Source organism: Crocodylus siamensis, chromosome 10, assembly GCF_052110815.1.
Source record: "Crocodylus siamensis isolate JL-2025a chromosome 10, ASM5211081v1, whole genome shotgun sequence".
NCBI lineage: Eukaryota > Metazoa > Chordata > Crocodylia > Crocodylidae > Crocodylus > Crocodylus siamensis.
Window position 1 is genome coordinate 27,740,701 of NC_143404.1, and position 17,865 is coordinate 27,758,565.

The 17,865-nt window shown below is 44.2% G+C and overlaps 2 protein-coding genes across 5 annotated transcripts in view; one reads left to right on the forward strand and one right to left on the reverse strand.

Moving 5' to 3' along the window:
• RARS1 (arginyl-tRNA synthetase 1) overlaps nucleotides 1–3,111 on the forward strand; it is a 38,772-nt gene extending 35,661 nt beyond the window's left edge. For both annotated transcript variants that reach the window (XM_090065305.1, XM_090065306.1), the window contains 3 exons: nucleotides 500–672; nucleotides 2,006–2,253; nucleotides 2,900–3,111. In XM_090065305.1, coding sequence (XP_089921431.1) covers nucleotides 500–672; nucleotides 2,006–2,253; nucleotides 2,900–3,009 — 531 coding nt within the window. In that variant the 3' untranslated portion in view covers nucleotides 3,010–3,111. The remainder of the gene's footprint in view (nucleotides 1–499; nucleotides 673–2,005; nucleotides 2,254–2,899) is intronic.
• A 134-nt stretch (nucleotides 3,112–3,245) lies between these two features.
• The window catches only part of LOC149856370 (rho GTPase-activating protein 7-like), a 236,757-nt gene continuing 222,137 nt past the window's right edge, over nucleotides 3,246–17,865 (reverse strand). For all 3 annotated transcript variants that reach the window (XM_090065304.1, XM_090065302.1, XM_090065303.1), the window contains exons 9-14: nucleotides 16,909–17,128; nucleotides 15,016–15,130; nucleotides 11,275–11,490; nucleotides 9,873–10,090; nucleotides 8,731–8,904; nucleotides 3,246–5,835 (exon numbers count right to left, since the gene is read on the reverse strand). In XM_090065304.1, coding sequence (XP_089921430.1) covers nucleotides 5,724–5,835; nucleotides 8,731–8,904; nucleotides 9,873–10,090; nucleotides 11,275–11,490; nucleotides 15,016–15,130; nucleotides 16,909–17,128 — 1,055 coding nt within the window. In that variant the 3' untranslated portion in view covers nucleotides 3,246–5,723. The remainder of the gene's footprint in view (nucleotides 5,836–8,730; nucleotides 8,905–9,872; nucleotides 10,091–11,274; nucleotides 11,491–15,015; nucleotides 15,131–16,908; nucleotides 17,129–17,865) is intronic.

Here is a 17,865-nt window from a genome sequence, read left to right on the forward strand (position 1 = left end):
ATACGAGGCAAAACTTTCAGGCCATTCTGTGATGGTGATGGCAGACAGGTCCTAGATCTTGGAAAGGTTGATCCAGAAGAGTAGCAGAATATTTCTACTCTATGGTTCCATGGCATTTTTCATCCAATGGCAATAGACAATGGCATCACTTTGACTGCAGGAAAGGTTGGATTGACACTACTGTGCTTCTGTTCCTGAGACATGACTAACCTACCTTCTAGCAAGCCATACTCTAGTCTGAATGAAATGGAAGTTTTGCTGTGCATGTTAAGCTGAATGATCCTTAGTGTTTTGAACTTGATCAGAGCTAGTTAATCCTCTGAAGAGGGTGCAGCTCTGCATGCAGCAGTTGCCTATTGGCCTCCATAATTTTACTTCTCTGCTGCCACTAGAATATTTCCTGCTTGAGGTCTACCTTTTTCCCTGGGTTTCAATCATGCACAAGCTGCTGGGTCAGGAATAGAAAGAGCTCTGCTTAATGCTTTTTTTCTCTTTGTAGGTCCTAACAGCAGAAGAGCTGAAGGCTGCCCAGACATCTGTGGCTTTTGGCTGCATTAAATATGCTGATCTCTCCCACAACAGGATGAATGATTACATCTTCTCCTTTGATAAAATGTTGGATGACAGAGGCAATACAGCTGCTTACTTACTCTATGCCTTCACTCGCATCAGGTAGCTCAGGTGTATTTTGATCAGCATATCTAGCTTGTAATAAATCACTGAAGGTTCTGCTGAAGCTCTGTTAGATAAAATACTAACTCCTGAGAGAGGCTCAGCTCCACCTTTGGAGTCTGCATTTGATCTGTGCCACTTTGTTTCATGAGTTTTCTGTGTTGAAAGGACAGCATGCAGATTAGAGTGAAGTCTACATATTGTTCCTGACTTCTGTGCTGATGCTTTATCTGGCTTGCTAAGAAAGTCTGTTAAGTGGCACATACTGGGTGCATCTACATGAGGTGTTTGCTGTAGAGTTGCATAATTAGCTCTGCAATAAATGCCACCCACTTAGGCCGTAGGAAACTAATTAACTCCACCACGGGTTAGTATTTGTACAGGGTGCTTTTTACCCCCTCGTCCAAGTCGCCGATGAAGATACTGAACAGTGCAGGCCTGAGGACTGAGCCCTGAAGAACCCCACTACCCACATGCCTCCAGGTTGAAAATGACCCATCCACCACCACTCTCTGGGTGCAGCCCTCCAGACAGTTGGTGACCCATTTGACTGTGTAGGTGTCGACGACAGTCTCCTAGTTTTTTAATGAGCATGGGATGAGAGATGGTGTCAAAGGCCTTCCTAAAGTCCAGAAAGACTATGTCCACTGCTACCCCTACATCTAAGGATTTGGTGACCTGCTTGTAGAAGGCCACCAGGTTGGTCTGACAGGACCTGCCTCTAATGAACCCGTGTTGGTTGCCCCTAAGCACAATCTCCCCTGCTGGCCCCTCGTGGACATACGCCAGAATAATTCTCTCAAAAAGCTCACCCAGAATCGAGGTAAGACTAACTGGCCTGTAGTTCCCCAGGTTCTCCTTCCTCCCTTTTTTTTGGAGATGGGAACCACACTGGCCCTCTTCCAGTCCTCTGGCACCACACCAGAGCACCATGAGTGCTCGTAAAGCTGTGCCAGGGGTCCCGCAGTGACCTCAGCTAATTCCCTCAGCACTCTGGGGTGGAGATCGTCAGTACCAGCTGATTTAAATACATCCAGAAGTTCCCTGACTAGATCCTCACTGACCCTAGGCCTGGATGTGCCTCCCCTAGTGCCTATGGGGGTCCCGGTGAGGTGGGGGGGGGGTGACCTGGTCCCTGCTTAGACAAATGGAGGCAAATAAATTGTTAAATAGGTTTGCTTTGTTGTCTGGTGCAACGACCAGCTTTCCTAGCATGCCTTGCGGAGGCCCCATGTTACCTTCTTTTTTACCCCCTATGTATTTGAAAAAGGACTTCTTGTTGTCCTTAATCCAGGTAGTTAGTCCCAGTTCCATCTCCATCTCTTTGTTGCAGGGCTATAGCACGTCTGGCCAATATTGATGAAGAGATGTTACAGAAGGCAGCTAGAGAAGCAGACCTAATACTGGACCATGAAAAGGAGTGGAAGCTAGGCAAGTGCATTCTGAGGTTCCCTGAGATTCTGCAGAAGATCTTGGATGACCTCTTATTACACACTCTCTGTGACTACCTCTACGAGCTGGCCACTACCTTCACAGAGTTCTACGATAACTGTTACTGTGTGGAGAAAGACAGGCAGACTGGTAAGTGCCTGCACGCAGAAGCTTGGGATGTTGCTTGGGGGCAGGGGAGAGGAGGGTCAAGGTCAAAGGTGTCAAAAAAGCATTTTACTTTTCTCTGGGTAAAGGTCCTCTGAGCCCCATACGTGTCTTCATAATGAGGCTGGAGCTGGGTTTGAGCAGCTCTGCCACCCTTTGTCGTATGGCCTATTTCAAAAACCAGAACCAGGATTGCTGCTGCAAACATCTACTTCTAGAAAAATGAAGTAGGAGGGAATCTAGCAATCCCCCCTGGCTAGAATACCCTCCCCCTAAGCTGGGAGGGCATCTCCCTTCAGATCCTTCCTCTGCCTTAGCTGAAGTAGGGATTTGAACTGAGTTTTCCCACATACCACAGAAGTGTCTTCACCACCAGGCTACAAGAGCAGTCTCTCTATGGCCCAATGGAATCGCTTCGCAAGAGGTTAAGGCACATACTGAGCTGCAGCAAATTGTCAGGACTAGCTGTGTGATGTATTTGTGCCCGTGTACATGGACAAATACAGACGTCTTCAAGGGAAGCCAGCAGGGATTTTGACTGAGTTTTCTAGCGTAACAGATTACTTCAGGTAGAGCAATACAGTCTGAAAAAGACACACCTGAGTGGGTCATTTTCCCCTTTCTTTTTCAGGTAAGATAGTAAAGGTGAACATGTGGAGAATGTTGCTCTGTGAAGCCACTGCTGCAGTCATGGCAAAAGGGTTTGACATCCTTGGAATCAAACCTGTTCAGAAGATGTAAGTTTCAGCACTTGAACCTCTCTCTTTTTTACATGGCTACAGAAAAACTCTTGTGGCAGTTCTATTCAACCCCAATCTAAAAATAAAACAAGATTGCTAAGGTTGTGTGGCCTCTGGTTTGTATACTACAATATACACACAAATAGTCTCTTTTCCAATGTGGCATGTCTTGTGAAGACCCCTGTCTTGTACTGTTTGTAGTGGCATTGTAAATACATATTCAGGGTAAAGGTTGCTGTCCCCCCCACACCAGCAGATAAAAATATAAAAACAGTGGAACTTGTTTTCATGCTGCACTTTTATTGGAGGTGCTTTGTCTGAGCTATTAGAGTCTTAACATTCCAGCCAAAAGCATTCACAGGAGAGATGCAAGACTTGTTTGTAGATATAAATCTTTGCAAACTACTTAAACATTCAGTCTTGAGAAATGGAAATGAGTTAAGTTTACTACTTTGGAAAGGCACACCAACAGGAAAACTGCCCAGGTCGCACTTGCTACGAAACAAGGAAGTTGCATTCAGCAGATGTGATCAGTTTAATTGTGGCTCAGTTACTTACCATCCTACTAAAAAAACATCTCTGTCACCAATTAGCTCCAGTTTCCTTCTCTCCCCTTTTCTTTTAATACACTCTTATTAAAGGCTCTGGGCTGAAGGCTGTAGAAACAAGCACTGCTTCTCTTGCTTTCAGACAGATAGCCCATGGACCCGGCAGAGCTTAAAACATTTATTTTCAAGACACTTGTTTGCACCAGTGCTGTATAAACAGCTTTACCACATGACAGCTTAGTTACTCAAGCTTTTATATACAGCCATTAGAGAGTATGCACACAGGTAAGTTACCATGCGTGTTTTATATCCCTTCTGTTTGCTCTTGTGTCTCACTAGTTGACAAAATGGGGTGCAGAGAACTTGTGTTACTTGCAAGGCAGCATGCAAACAAAATAAGTCCTAGTACTCCTCAAACTGGGAATATTTGGAATAGAGTGCAGTGTAATAGGGGGTGAGTTTCAAACCACTGAACTGTAGAAAATTAGACCCAGTATGTGGTGAACAAATTTGTTCCATATTCAGACCCAGTTTTTAGTAGGAAGACTTGTCAGGCATAACTAGCATTTGTAATTTTACCAGTAGCTGTCTCTACTTTCATAACCATCTCATGAAAGCAGGTGGACCCTAGGGCTTCAGTTAGTGTTTTCCAGCTAGCGAAACTTAAAAGGTAAAGCTAGATTTCTGTGGGTGCCAATAACTCCAACACAGTAAATTTTACCTCAACTTAACTTAACACATCTCTGCCTATTCATAGTCACTGCATTTTCCCACTTAGAATTAAAGAGACTTGGATGCTAACACATCTTCCATAAAGTACTGTTTTGACCAAACAATGCTCTGCAGTTATAGTCCAGTAAAATTGGACCTCTCAGGGTACTGCAAGATAAAGGCATAATTGGTTTATTTTTCTAAAGTAAAGTACAGAAAGGTGACCATTCACTCCTGACATTTAAACACAGGAGCAGCATACTTTATTACAGAGACCAAAAGTTCTAGATCATCACGAAAGTCAATGATCCCATCTAGTTTAGCAGCACATTAAGTATTTTTAATATAAGATGGGTATTTATTTATGTCCTTAGGAGAGCGAACTGAGAATTTGGCCCAGGTCACATACATGGCTTCCACTGTTCAGTTTGCATTGAGACTTGTCCATTCATGCAAGTTCATCTTATGTAATTAGCTTGGGTTATGCTCTTTATTTAATGACTCAAACACATTCCTTCACATAGAATGAGGAAAGTAGAAAATGCTCTTAAGTGAAAATTGATGGCTTCTCTCGTGCAGGAATGTCAGTCACAAACGTTCAAAAAAACCATCCGGGCAAGAGTTATACAAAAAGGCAGTATCACAGGAGTATCAACAGCTCAGACTAAAATGTTTATCTACCATAAAACAGAGCAAATATAACATTAACATTAAAAACACACTGTTCTGTTGCTTATTTTCAGCTTGTTACCATGTTGCTGAAATTATCTTCAAAGTTTTTTATTGAATAGGGTAGCTGATATATGAAAAGAAACAACACTCTAGAATGCTAGAGCACTCTCTTAATGCATAGATGGAAAAAATATAATGTTCTTAGTTTAATAACTTAGTAACTATAATTCTAAGTAGCATATTTTGTCTCTTTCCTGGAGGTAAAAATTGAATTTAACCTTTTATATACATACACACATATATATATATATACACACACACACACACACACAGTGACATTTTCCTAATCTTTGTGCAAGCAGCTCAAGAACAACTTTGTTGAACTGCAAAAGCTCTATAATGTTACTATTTTACATTTCAGTTGTTCCATTAGCAGTTAGATCTTGGTTTATTGATTTGAAAATGTGGAGAGGCTTAGGTCAGTGATTCTCAACCAGGATGCCAGGGCACCCTGGGGGTGCCACAAGATCCTCTCTCTGGAGGATGTCTTGAAGAGCGAGGAGATAAGTAAATAAGCCAGAACAACCCCCTTTTCTTCCAGGCCCTGTTAAGCACTGTAATATCCAACTAGTTTTTGAAATTGGATGCCACTCAATTCACAAAATTTATGGAGGGATGCCTCAAGTCCAGAAAAGTTGAGAAGTACCGACTTTGGTTGAAGCTTTGAAAATGGCAGCACAGAAGCAGTTCATTTCTCAGCACCTATTCAGAAGATCCAAGTGCTTCAGATTTTAGTTTCTTTTGTGTGGAGGTACTGGAAGGAATCTTTTATCCTTAGCAGTTCTGCAGCACATATATGGCCAAAAACCCTGTTATACCATTCTGTTGTTCGTCCCCTGCAAATCAAATCCAGACATGAAATAAGTGATGATAGGCAAGGAGGAATAATCATTTCCTTTTCTTTGTCAATTTCAATACTTGACCCACTTCCTGGCTTCCAGCTCATTTTTCAGTATTTGTATTGCAAAAGTACCTAGAGGCCTCTAGTGCATATATACCAAGTCTCAGCACTGCTCTTTCACACAGAGAACAAAACCAAAAATAAACATCGATGCTTCATTCTCTTGTCCTGCCTGGTATTTCTTTACTTTACCTGGAACCTCTGAGGATGATTGGCGAGGCAAAATCACCAGGGTTTCTGAGCAATTTAGCCTAATCTAGGGTAGGTTTGGTTCATGCAGAAATTACAGCTTTTCCTTGCATATAGGCAGCAGTACAGTTTTTGATTGTTGTTGGACCCCCTAATCAAACCCTGACAACTATTGCAAATTTCTTCCCCATGTGCGTTTTTAGGTGTCAGGACTTTCAGAGGAAGAGCAGAAACACGTTCTCATTTTTGAGGTTTGACTGAGGTGTCTGAAATGTTGATGCATTAATTGCTTGTGTTGCTATGTTTGAAGTCCTCCATAGGTCAGACACAAGGGTCATTGTCTGGCTTTGGAGGCTAATACAATACAGGGAATGTATTATTTTTGGGAAGAGTGCAGCCTTTCTAGGCTCAGGGCTCTTGTGCGTATCAAACACGGAGAAGAACTGCAGGTACAGGTTTTATCAATTTTTAGGGTCAGAAAGGACCTCAGTAGATCATCAAGTCTGACCCCCTGCCTTAAGCAGGAAAGAGCTCTGGGGTCAGATGACCCCAGCCAGGTGTTTGTCAAGTCTCTTCTTAAAGACCTTCAACATCTCCACCCCCCTTGGAAAGCCATTCCAGGTTCTGGTAACCTTTACTGTGAAGTAGTTCTTCCTGATGTCCAACCTAAATCTGCTCTCTGTCAATTTGTGGCCGTTGTTTCTAGTTACTCCAAGGGGTGCCTTGGTAAACAGTATATCTCCTATACATTGCTGCCCCACCCCTGATGAATTTGTAGACAGCCACCAAATCCCCTCTCAGACTTCTCTTATGGAGACTGAAGAGATTCAGGTCCCTCCATCTCTCCTCGCAGGACCTTTTCTACAGGCCCCTAACTATACCAGTGGCCTCCGCTGGACCCTCTCAAGGTTATCTGCATCCCTCTTGAAGGGCCGTGCCCAAAACTGGAAACCATACTCCAGCTGCAGCCTTACCAGTGCTGCAGAGAGCGGATCACCTCCCTGGACCTGTTCGCGATGCATGTGTTAATGGACGGTAGTGTGTGGTTAGCTCTATTGATCACTTTGTCACCTTGTCGTGTTCATCTTTGAGTCAACTATGACTCTAGCTCCCTTGCTGCTGCTGTGCTCCTTAGAAAGTCATCCCCCAATCTGTATGTGTGCTGGCGAGTCCTTCTCCCTAGGTGCAGTGCTCTGCACTTATCCTTGTTAAACTGCATCCTATTTTGTTCTGCCCACTTTTCCAGCCTGTCCCAATCTGCCTGAATCCACTCCCTGCCCTCCAGTGTGTCTACTTTGCCCTATAATTTGGTGTTATCCATGAATTTGGACAGTGTGCTTGCTCACCACACCCTCATCAAATCACTGTTCAAGATATTGAACAGCGCTGGCCCAAGGACCAAGCCCTGGGGGACTCCACTGCCCACATCGTTCCAGCCCATCCACTGCCATTCATATCATATTCGTGAGCCCCACATACACGTTAAACTTCACTGCTGCAAACTACACAATATGCAGTAGCTCTGGCATCAGGGACTTCTCCCTCAGAAACATACTGCTTGGCAAGTAGGTGGTGGCTATCACTTAGGACATCAGACTAGTTTTAATACTGTGCTAGTTCCTATAACAGGGAGGACCTGCAATTCCCACTGAAGTTACATTTCAAAGGAAGTTGCAGGTATTCAGCAGCTCTCAGAATTTAGCTCACCAGGTCAGTCACATGCACTCCTTTGATCTGAAGTGTTGAGCAGCGTGTACTGATTTATGTGCTGTTGGCATTCGCAGCTAGTGTACTCCAAGGGGCAGCTAGACACAAGCCATTTGTGAAAACAACTCCTGAAACCTTAAGGGAAAGGCATGAAGGTACTCTCTTCCACTCACCAGTTCCCACTGCTCATTACATTCAAGCAGCACCATTGGTCTCAATCTCTAACCTAAACCACCCTCTTAACTGAATTTCTTATACAGTAATTTTTTCAATTATTCAAACCAGGTTTAGCCAAATGGCTATGGTGTCCCCGATAAGGCAGGTTATTATGGAATAATTAGATGTTTACACAGTGAATGTAGCTAGTGCCTCAGACTCGTGCTTGGTTTTCCTAGTCAGCTAATGTTCTTTCAGTTATCCCAAGTGCATCAAGCTGTGAAAGAATCCAGCAATTAATGATTCCGGTCCAGTTGGAATTCCAATGCATATTTTCAAAGGTGGCTTAACAGAAGGAGGATGGCACATGCACAGAAGCACCAGGCAGGCTCATAGTATCAAAATTGACACCCAAAGGTAAAGTACTTCCCTACTGGAAGCCCATACTATGCATAATACATGACAACTTAATAGGTATTTAACATCTATAAATCTTCATGTTCGTATGTACATGGGGAGGTGGAATTATCTTTATTTTTCAACTCTGAGAACTTACTTCTACAGAGCAGGCAAGATTAAAAGATTTGTCCTAACGTCACCAGCGGCACAGCGAGGACTCAAATCCAAGGACCCAGCCTTGTGCTCCAGGATTGGAGCATACCATGCTTATTTTTTTCCTAACTGATATGTGACTGGCAACATACTGTGATTCAGGAGATGTGGTCAGGGGCTGCAGTACCAAGGAGCAGGTAAAGAAGCATATAAACTAAATTGATACCTTGTGTCTCTTCGACAGACATGAGTTACTTTGGATTTCTGAGACCCAACTGCTTCTATAAGATACTGGCACAGCAAGACCTGCGCTAAAATCCCATGCAGGGTAGCTCCTTCGCTGTTGACTGAGGTAGCTGCCAAAATGCAGGTGCCACTTTGGGGATCAGTCCTCCAGGTCCTAGAACCAGATGGGAATGTTTAGGATGTTTCATGCAAAGACATTTCTTTTATAAAACAAATCGTTTGACCTGCTTGCTGTGAAGTCAGACAACAGTCCACAGCTAGCTTATGGTCTCTTCCACACATAATCGAGAAGACTGGTAAATCCTACCACACATTAGTACTTTTAGTTCAGTAGCCCAGAAGATCTCAGGGTGCTAGACAGAATAACCAGCATACAGTAAGCTTCATCCCTGCCCAAAGCAGTCGGTCGCAATCCAAATACAAGAGACAACAGACTAATATAGAAAAAAGTCATGGGGGGGGGGGAGGAGGGGGAGGGTAACAGGTTCCTCTTACTGTCTTAAGATTCTGCACTCTTGTATGGCCCTACTGCAACTGGGGGAAAGACCTCCACTCAAGTGGAATCACTGTGTAAATAGTAGGTCTCATCTCAGGTAAGCAGATGAGCAGAAGAACAGCAACAACATGAAATGCTGCTGAACGAGCCCTCAGAAGACAGAACAAAATGTAGAGATTCTTTTTGTTTTGTTTTTTTCTAGAGACTAGGCTAGACTGCAAAGTATTGTTCCCCAGGAGCTCTGCCTCAGGGGAGTATGTAACTCTGACAGCAAATATTTGGAATCGTGGTTTTTTAAAAAAGAAAATAGACTTGGCTATGGCAGGACAACAAGTTCAGCATCTCAGTTTGAGCCATATCCCTCATCTTTTAAGCTCTTCAGGGGAGGACTTCTCTGCTATAAGAGAGCTGAAGTGACTGTGTCAGTACAATCCACAGTATTGTTAACTACTACAAACAGAATCCACTGACTAGAGACTTATACAGGGCTTATCTTCCTGTAAGAGAGACCCAAACCCTCATTTATAGTCATTGGAAGGACTATTACCACGTGATGCAACATGCAGTACCGTTGCACGAGATACTGTGTTTAAGGAACAGAGGAGAAAAGTCTATCAGATCCTTACCTCAAAACAATGTACTCCCGTGCTGGAAGGGGAGACATGCTTTCTGTTGTATAGTGATAAATATCTGTTTCGTCATCCAAGGTCTCTAGGATCTTAGCCTGCTGCAGGCTTGGGTCCCACTGATGCTGTTCTGTCAAGATGCGCTGGAGGATTAGTTTAGGAGCAGCGTCTATTTCCGTGGATGCCTTCCATAGCCGGATATGGTAATTATCATCCACCTTACAAAACAGTTAACCAACACTGGTCAGCTACTAAGAAATGATTTAATGCTCTGTTCCCTCTTCCAGCACTTAACATCCACAGGCATTCCATCACTGACCTCAGAAGTACTGTATTTTCTCATATGTAGTACACAGCTTTTCCTCCAAATCTCCACCCCCGCCACCTACCACCACCACCACCCAAAACTGGTGTGTATGAATTAAGAAGGGAAGCTGATTTTCTGGCTGGGATAAAAGCACCCTCATTTCTACAGTGCAGCAGCTGTTGCATTTGCATTACTACTCAGGCAACAAAGATTGTCAATCGGCTTACTATTTTTAATTCCAGAGGTGTTAATGATTCTCTCTCTCCCTCTCGCTCTGTTTTTAATGTTGATGTTCCACCAATCAAGCTAACCTTCCTCAGGTCAACTTCTGCTCTCAGTCGTGGCAGATGACAGAACAAAGAGCAATGGAGTTACAGCAAAGGAAGTTTAGGATAGTAGAAAAAAAACTAGGAGGATGGTGAAGCACTGAAGCAGTGGAACGGGTTACCTAGAGAGGCTGTGGAAACTCCATCCTTGGAGATTTTAAAGCCCGACTAGCATGATCTAGCAGGGGATGGTCCTGCTTTAAGCAGGGGGCTAGACTAGATGACCTCCTGAGGTCCCTTCAATTTTAATTTTCCCAGTCTCTCTCTCCTCCTATTTCACAGCCTTTAGTTTCTTTTGAAATCATGGATCCACCCATGGAGATCAGTCTTTAACAGCAACTAGGGTTTCAGCTATGGTTAAGTAGGAACAGTCAGCCAAATATTAGATCTTATGCAGCCATAACTCTGGAAAAATATATTTTTCTTCATTCTGCCTTTCAAAAACAAGGTATGTATTATATTCCAGTAGTCATGTTTCCGATGCATAAAAGTCATCCTTGGACCTTTTCCAGTGCAATGGATGTCTTTCTTATACAGTTAAAGGTGCGCTTTTAATGAAGTTCATGTGAATAGCAAATTAAGCCTTAATTATTATTAGACATTACAGACCAGTTAAATGTACCAGCAGTTGTCACCAACTCACAGACAGTTGAACTGACGTTTAGCAAAAACTCAGCTGTTTCAGCATACTCCCATCCTTTGAGAGGTGGGAAATTCATTTTTAAGGTCTTCAGCCACTTGTGTGTTAATGCCCTAATGTCAAATTTACCTTTTTATGTGCTAATTCCACACGCTCCACATTTGAGCAAGCAACCCAGCTCTTGAATTTTTCCTTGGCATCCCGAAGCAGGTCCTGCATGGAATTCTCAAGGGAGATCAACATAGCGGAGTGCTTGATCGGGGTGGTCTGATTCGAGGCCCCTTCGCTCAGGACTTTTTGGTCATGCAAGTCATCACCACACTGCTCAAGACAGTAGTCAGGCATCTGCACAGGCAGAAGAAAGGGCATAGCCTAATCACAATCCCCATTACATTTGTTTCAGGTGCAGGCAAACCCACTAGCAGAAGCACTTAGTGATAATATTAACATTACAAACCCCAAAATAAATGCTAACAAGCATTCTAAACCATTATGTGCAAGTGCGGACTCAGTACAGTGGGATCAGTGCAACAAAACTGGGAATGGTGAGAATTCAGGAGCAACCCAACATATGCAAGTTCTTTCAGGTGCAGACACAAACTATTGGCTGAAGGATGAGCCAGGAATGACTCCATCCCCCACAGTGAAGGAAATGCTGACTGCTCTGTGAATCTGAACTCCTCACATTATATTCCTACCGCTACTCCTCAACTTTAAATCACTTCACTTTAAGTCTTGCACTTCAGCAGAGGTTCAGAGGAAAGGGGTATGACTTGGTGCTCCTCCCATTATGACAGATGTCAATTTTACCTTACTGAATGAAAGCCACAGCCTGAGGTTTTTGACAACATAAGCCCTGAGCAAAACAAGCAGTGGTGAAACTAGGTACAGGCTGGGCGATCTATTTCCCAGCAGCAGTTATTGGCTTGCCGATAAAAAATGTAGAGCTGACTGATTGCAGAGAAAGGCACCATCTCCTTTGTATGTATATTACTTCCGTGACTAATGCAGTAGTGCTCAACTTATCTGGCCCTGTGAGCTTGATAAAGAGTGTGGGGCTGGTCCATATGCTGTATCCCATCAGGCCAGATCCAGTGCATGGGTGTGGCCAGGGGTAAGGGGCGTCCAACTATGGGTGCAATCCAGCCACAGAGCAACCCCACTTGCTGGCCCAACCCCGTGTACTGGATCCGGCCACAGAGGAACCTCATAAGAGCAGCTCCGGAAGACACAGCAATTAACACTTCCATAGCTTCCCTGCCACCAAATTTCCAGGCCCAGAAGGAGCCCTCATGGTTCCAGATGACATGGTGCTATGGGTCGGAGCTGGCCGTAGGTTGAGTGCCACTGCTGTAGCTGAGCACCGCTACCATAGTTCCCGTGAAGTGACTGATTGCCATTTTTACAGTGCATCCATGTAAACTGGGGAGCCAGACCAATAAAGAAAACAATTATTTTGCAGGCTACATTCCCCTCTATAGCAAGGAAAGGCCTGCCTAGCAGGGGTACTGCAACTAAGGAACACGATGAGCTTCATCTCTCTGGAACATGTAGCCAGTTGCTTCACCATAAAACACACTAAAAAGGCCTGTAAGTACCTCTCCAGTAATGAAGCCTCCCCGTCTTAATGAGGGAGGCTTCCTAGGTCTGGGAAAAGATGCAATAATACATGTTTAATAGAAGGCAAATTGTATGCTCAGATGACATGCGGATGAAATCACTGCAGACAGATACCTGCTTTGGTGTTAAAAAGACAATAAGAAAGCAAGAGCTGGGTGAGGGTGGTCTCCAATCCAGAACAAATAAGCACTATGAATCATCAGCCCCGCTAGCCAAGCATCCCCAAGCTGCTTTAAAGCACCATGGTAGAAGAGACAGCCTAGCACCGTGTGATACACATGTGAATGCTGATAGGCCTGCTGGGCAGACTTCTGTGCCACTGATTTCTTGATCCTTATCCAGCTCTTGCCTCACCTGTGTCACTGCAGACCCCCATGTGCACAGCACCTAATTGCTGTGGGAAGTGCAGCCAGCAATCAACAAACGTATTGTGCAGCACAGACAGCAGCTTTAATGAGAGGTGGAAAAAATGTGTGAGGAGGATGGAAGTGACCAGTTTCCTCAGAGCAGAAAGTGAGAGGGAAAAAATACGCTGAGGATGTTTTCAGGCCTTCTAGGGAGCGGTGTTCCTTTGTTACATACTTAACACTGGAGTCCAGCATTACGGTTCCCTCTAAGCTGCGCCCGTGCGTGGCCCCACACAATTAAAAATCTTGCCACACACTGACTTTTTAATGCCGTGCACCCGCTAGGAAAAGAGCTGGGCTGCGGCCTCTCAGAGAGGAGCTGGCCACAGAGTGTGGCGGAGGCACCGGGGCCGGCGTGGGACACTTACTGAAGGTAAGCTCCTCACTCCTCATGCAGGGCAGGCAGCAGCTCCTCCCTGAGGTGAGGCACGGGCAGAGACGGGCTGGCTCCGGGGAGCTGCTCTGAGGGCTCCAGGGAACTGTTCCACATCCCGCCGTCGCCTCAGGGGGTGAGGAGGCACATGGCATCAGGGCTGGGAGCGGAGCAGTTCCCCGGAGCTGGCAGAGCCTGTGCCAGCCCCCAGCCCTGCCTTGCCTCACTTTGGGGAGGAGCTGCTCCTTGCCCTGCATGAGGAGTGAAGAGCTTACCTTAGGTAAGTGTCCCACGCTGGCCCCAGTGCCTCCCTTTTCAGTTCTATCAATTGGCTGTGTCGGCCCATGGCTGCCCCACAGCACTCCAGTACGCTGCTCTGGGCAGCGGTTAGCATGGAGAAGGTGGCTGAAGCCTCCCCGTTCCCACCTGGACACTTACTGTGGGACATTTACCAGCAGACTACACCTAAAGGGGGAGGCAGGACTGAAGCGGCACGCTCATGGACCGCTACTCTTTAGAGGGAACATTGTCCTGCATCCCAGAAGGCAATGGGACATTTAGGGGTTGAGGTGCCCAGCAGGGTCAGGATTTGTCATCAGATGAGATAGCAGCAAGTGCTGGCTCTAGCATGTTTCTTCAAGCATAACTAAAGCAGCTGTTTCCATCTCAGATCATGTATTTAGATGGTGTCTATGGCAGGCAAGCCGGAAATGATTAAAAAAGGCATTTTTATACATAAAATGCATTAGAGTTGGGACAGGGGCAAACAGAACATACCACAGACTGCTCGGAACTAGGAATCTGGCCAAGTACACTGGGGCTCAATCGAACTCCCGGACACAAGCACTGCTTCACCCTCTGTGGCTCAGGTCCACATCCTAAGCACACAACTAGCACCTCAGAGGCCAGGTTCATCACAGGAAAAGGAGAGAGCCATCCCGAGCAGCGTTGCCTCCGAGATGCACGGCATGCATGGCTGCGCAGGCACGCTCATGCCGCACTGCCAGGCACACCTGCGCAGCTGCACACGCCGCACAGCTTAGAGGGAACGCTGATCCTGAGGAGCATGTAGCAGATGCAGTGATCTCCGCAACAGAGTTCTCCGTGTTGCCTAGTGACGTTCATCCATACAACATCAAGGAATTCATTACGAGGGAAAAAGTTACTGAGACTAGCGTGAATCGTGATTTGGCCCAGAGCATGTATTACCCTCACCAAAAACAAACCTTGTGGTTCAAAGCTGATTCAAGCTGATTTTTTTCCCTCCCTTTTTGCATTTAAAGACCAACAGAAGTACATGAGCACTTGCCAAACAGTTCTGTTTGATACACATGGCAAAGACCTCACAACCGCATCCAGCTTCAGCTTCAGTACCAGTGCATCCTACTGGCACACACCCAAGTCTCTAAGCAGCATGACGGATGTTGTCTAAAACAGTAAAGTGGGGATTTGTTATAAGCCACAACATACCTGGAAGAGTCTGTGACACTCTATTATCATGTGGGCCAAGCCTTGTGTCGCTGCCAGGTTCTCACTCAAGTCTCTCTGGTCTGGCTTTCCCAGGCTGTATTTCCTCTGGCTGGACCTGGTGGGGGAGAGCAGGGTGAATTAATAAGGGTTCTCATAAAGACAAAAGAATAGAGGTGCCCAGTCATACACCACTAGGAACTGCGGCCTTGATGCATTTGGAATTGCTTATGTACTCTCCGGCCTGAATGTGTGCATCACAATGAGATCAGTCCCACTGTACAAATTATGCTCTAACCACATTCACACAAACAGCTTCGTATCAAGGCTTGAACAACAATTACATAGAAGCAAGAGCCCCAACTCAGGGCATGGATGCTAGAAACACTGGAGGTATTAATACTAAATATTAAAAGCCAATGTTTGTTACTGAAGTATCTACACAGGTTTAGAAAAATCTGAGGCGCTCGGCCTGATTTAATTTACCGTGATCTGTGTTTTCTTATACCCAAATCCTTCACAAAAATTGCCCAACTGACGTATAAAATTATTATGATTATAAAAATAGCTGCTTCCTTTCCATGTTTTTTGTTAACTTATTTTTGTTAGCATTTTTTGGCTCTTTTCAGACATAATAATCATTATATGACATCATTAGCACTCACTTCTAACAGCTTTATCATGGCACATTCCTGCTAACTAGCTTTGAAAAGAAGAAACAGATAAGGCCTCTTGACTTTATTCCTCAAAGCCAAGACTTCTAGATTATACCCCTTTGAAGCTTGAAACACATGGTAAAATATTAACAAGCATTTATCAGAACCTATGGTTCAAAGCAACCCTATTTCTAAGATGATCAAGAGAAAAGCCCTTCTATTTTAGGCTCCTTGCTGTTCCACTGCAGAACTAAACTAAATCAAGAAGGTAGAGCCCTGGACTACAACTCTCAAGTTCCCAACCGTTACAAATTGCTTAGCTCTGGTTTAGAACCTGCGATCAAAAAACAATCAGTTCCACTGCCACATTCTTAACTCTGCTCACACCTTCCTTTGCTGTGACTGGCAGTGTTTCAGCATTAGGGTCAGCTCATCCCAGCAAGAGCCAAGCATCCATCTCATGATGGCTTGTGCGTTGTAAAAGCACATTCTTAACGTTTTTCACCTCTATTTACTTTTCTCAGAATCTGTTTCTTTAAACCTGAAATGCACAAATACCTGACTGGAACTTGCACCCTTATATCCAGCACATCGCTGCAAGGAAATGGAGGATCTACCTTGATGAAGATGTGACATTTGTCTGAAGCAAAGCAGTTCTTCCAGCCTCAAGACAAGTGTATGCATAAGCACAGTTATATTGTGTAATGAAGAAACAAGGCATCGTATGTAAATACCGGGTCTGAAGTTAATATTGTGGAAAGTTACAAGATTGCCCTGATTTGAAAATTTCCTCAGAATTGGATGGATTACTGGCAGGTGTTACACATGTGAGATATTTTTGGCTATTAACATTTAATCACACAATCCCTGTGGCTCATTTTGGCATGTACTGTAAAGCTGAACCATCAGGTTATCACCAAACAGTTAATACCTAGGTTAACGACAAGCCCGAAACTAGCTGCAAGATCTTAATGCACCTGGACTGTTATATATATGAACACAAAATTACATTCTTTTTGTAAAGGTTCTCTAGCTCCATTTCTTCTACTGCACCTGTGACAGCTGCCTTACCCAAGCGTAACCAGAATTCTACATAAAACAAAAGTTATCAGGAAGACTATTTTCATAGGTCTCCGCATGTGGATTTTTAAACATATTTTAGTTCATTCTAACAAAGAATCAAGAGGATACAAACTATAGGATTTTAACAGGAATTGTCCAAGTATTATGACAATGATACCTAGTTGATGATGATGAACTCTCCCGTCTTAGGGTACTGAGGTGAAACAAAGATGGTGCAAGACAGACTGCAATGTTGGTTGGAGTCATCTGGTTTTCCTCAACAAAAGCCACCACATCATGGAGAAAGGAGAGAAGGATTTTCAAAGCCTCACGATTTTCATCTGGGAGGAGAAGAATGGCAGCCTGGACAGCATGAAATTGTTGATCCTTTGGCAAGTCTGGAAGTAAAAGAATTAGGAAAATCACGTGAAAACATAAGGAGATAAAACAATACATAAAATGAATGTTAGCCCTTAAATAATGCATTACCTCTATAACTACATTGACTCTTCTCTAACTTTAGATGGTTGTGCAAGAGCTCACCAAAGGTAAAAAGAACATTACGGTCTCACTGGGAGTGTCTACATGTCACCATATGGCGACAGTACTGCACTTGGGGGAAGTACTAAAACACAGCACAGTACTGCAGTGCACAGACAGCACACGGTTAGATTTACTGGCTACGTCACCATAGCGGCATGCTATAGCTGGGCAGTGCGCCACTACGGCAACATAGCCAGTGATCATGTGAATCATAATAGAGCAATGTGTAGACATGCCCACTGTATGGAAAGCCCCCAGAAGACTGCTAACATACAAATTTACACTAATTTAAACTGGTGCAAACCTCATGTGATAACTCTTATTTGCAATTAAAAGTGGCTTATTTCAGCTTAGTTTAAAACCCGTTTGTAACAGACTAAAATGGAAACATGACTTGTTCAAACCCAAATAAGGGCTTGTCTTCTGATTACCTCCATGTATGGAGTGTGCTTCTGTTAGCTGAAGCCAGACTAGCAGGTCCTGAATAGCTCCATGTGTTTAGAGCTCTAACACAGCATCCACACAACGTTCTGCATAAAGTATAACTAAATAGATTTAAAATCCACAACTTTAATTATTTCAGCATAATTTA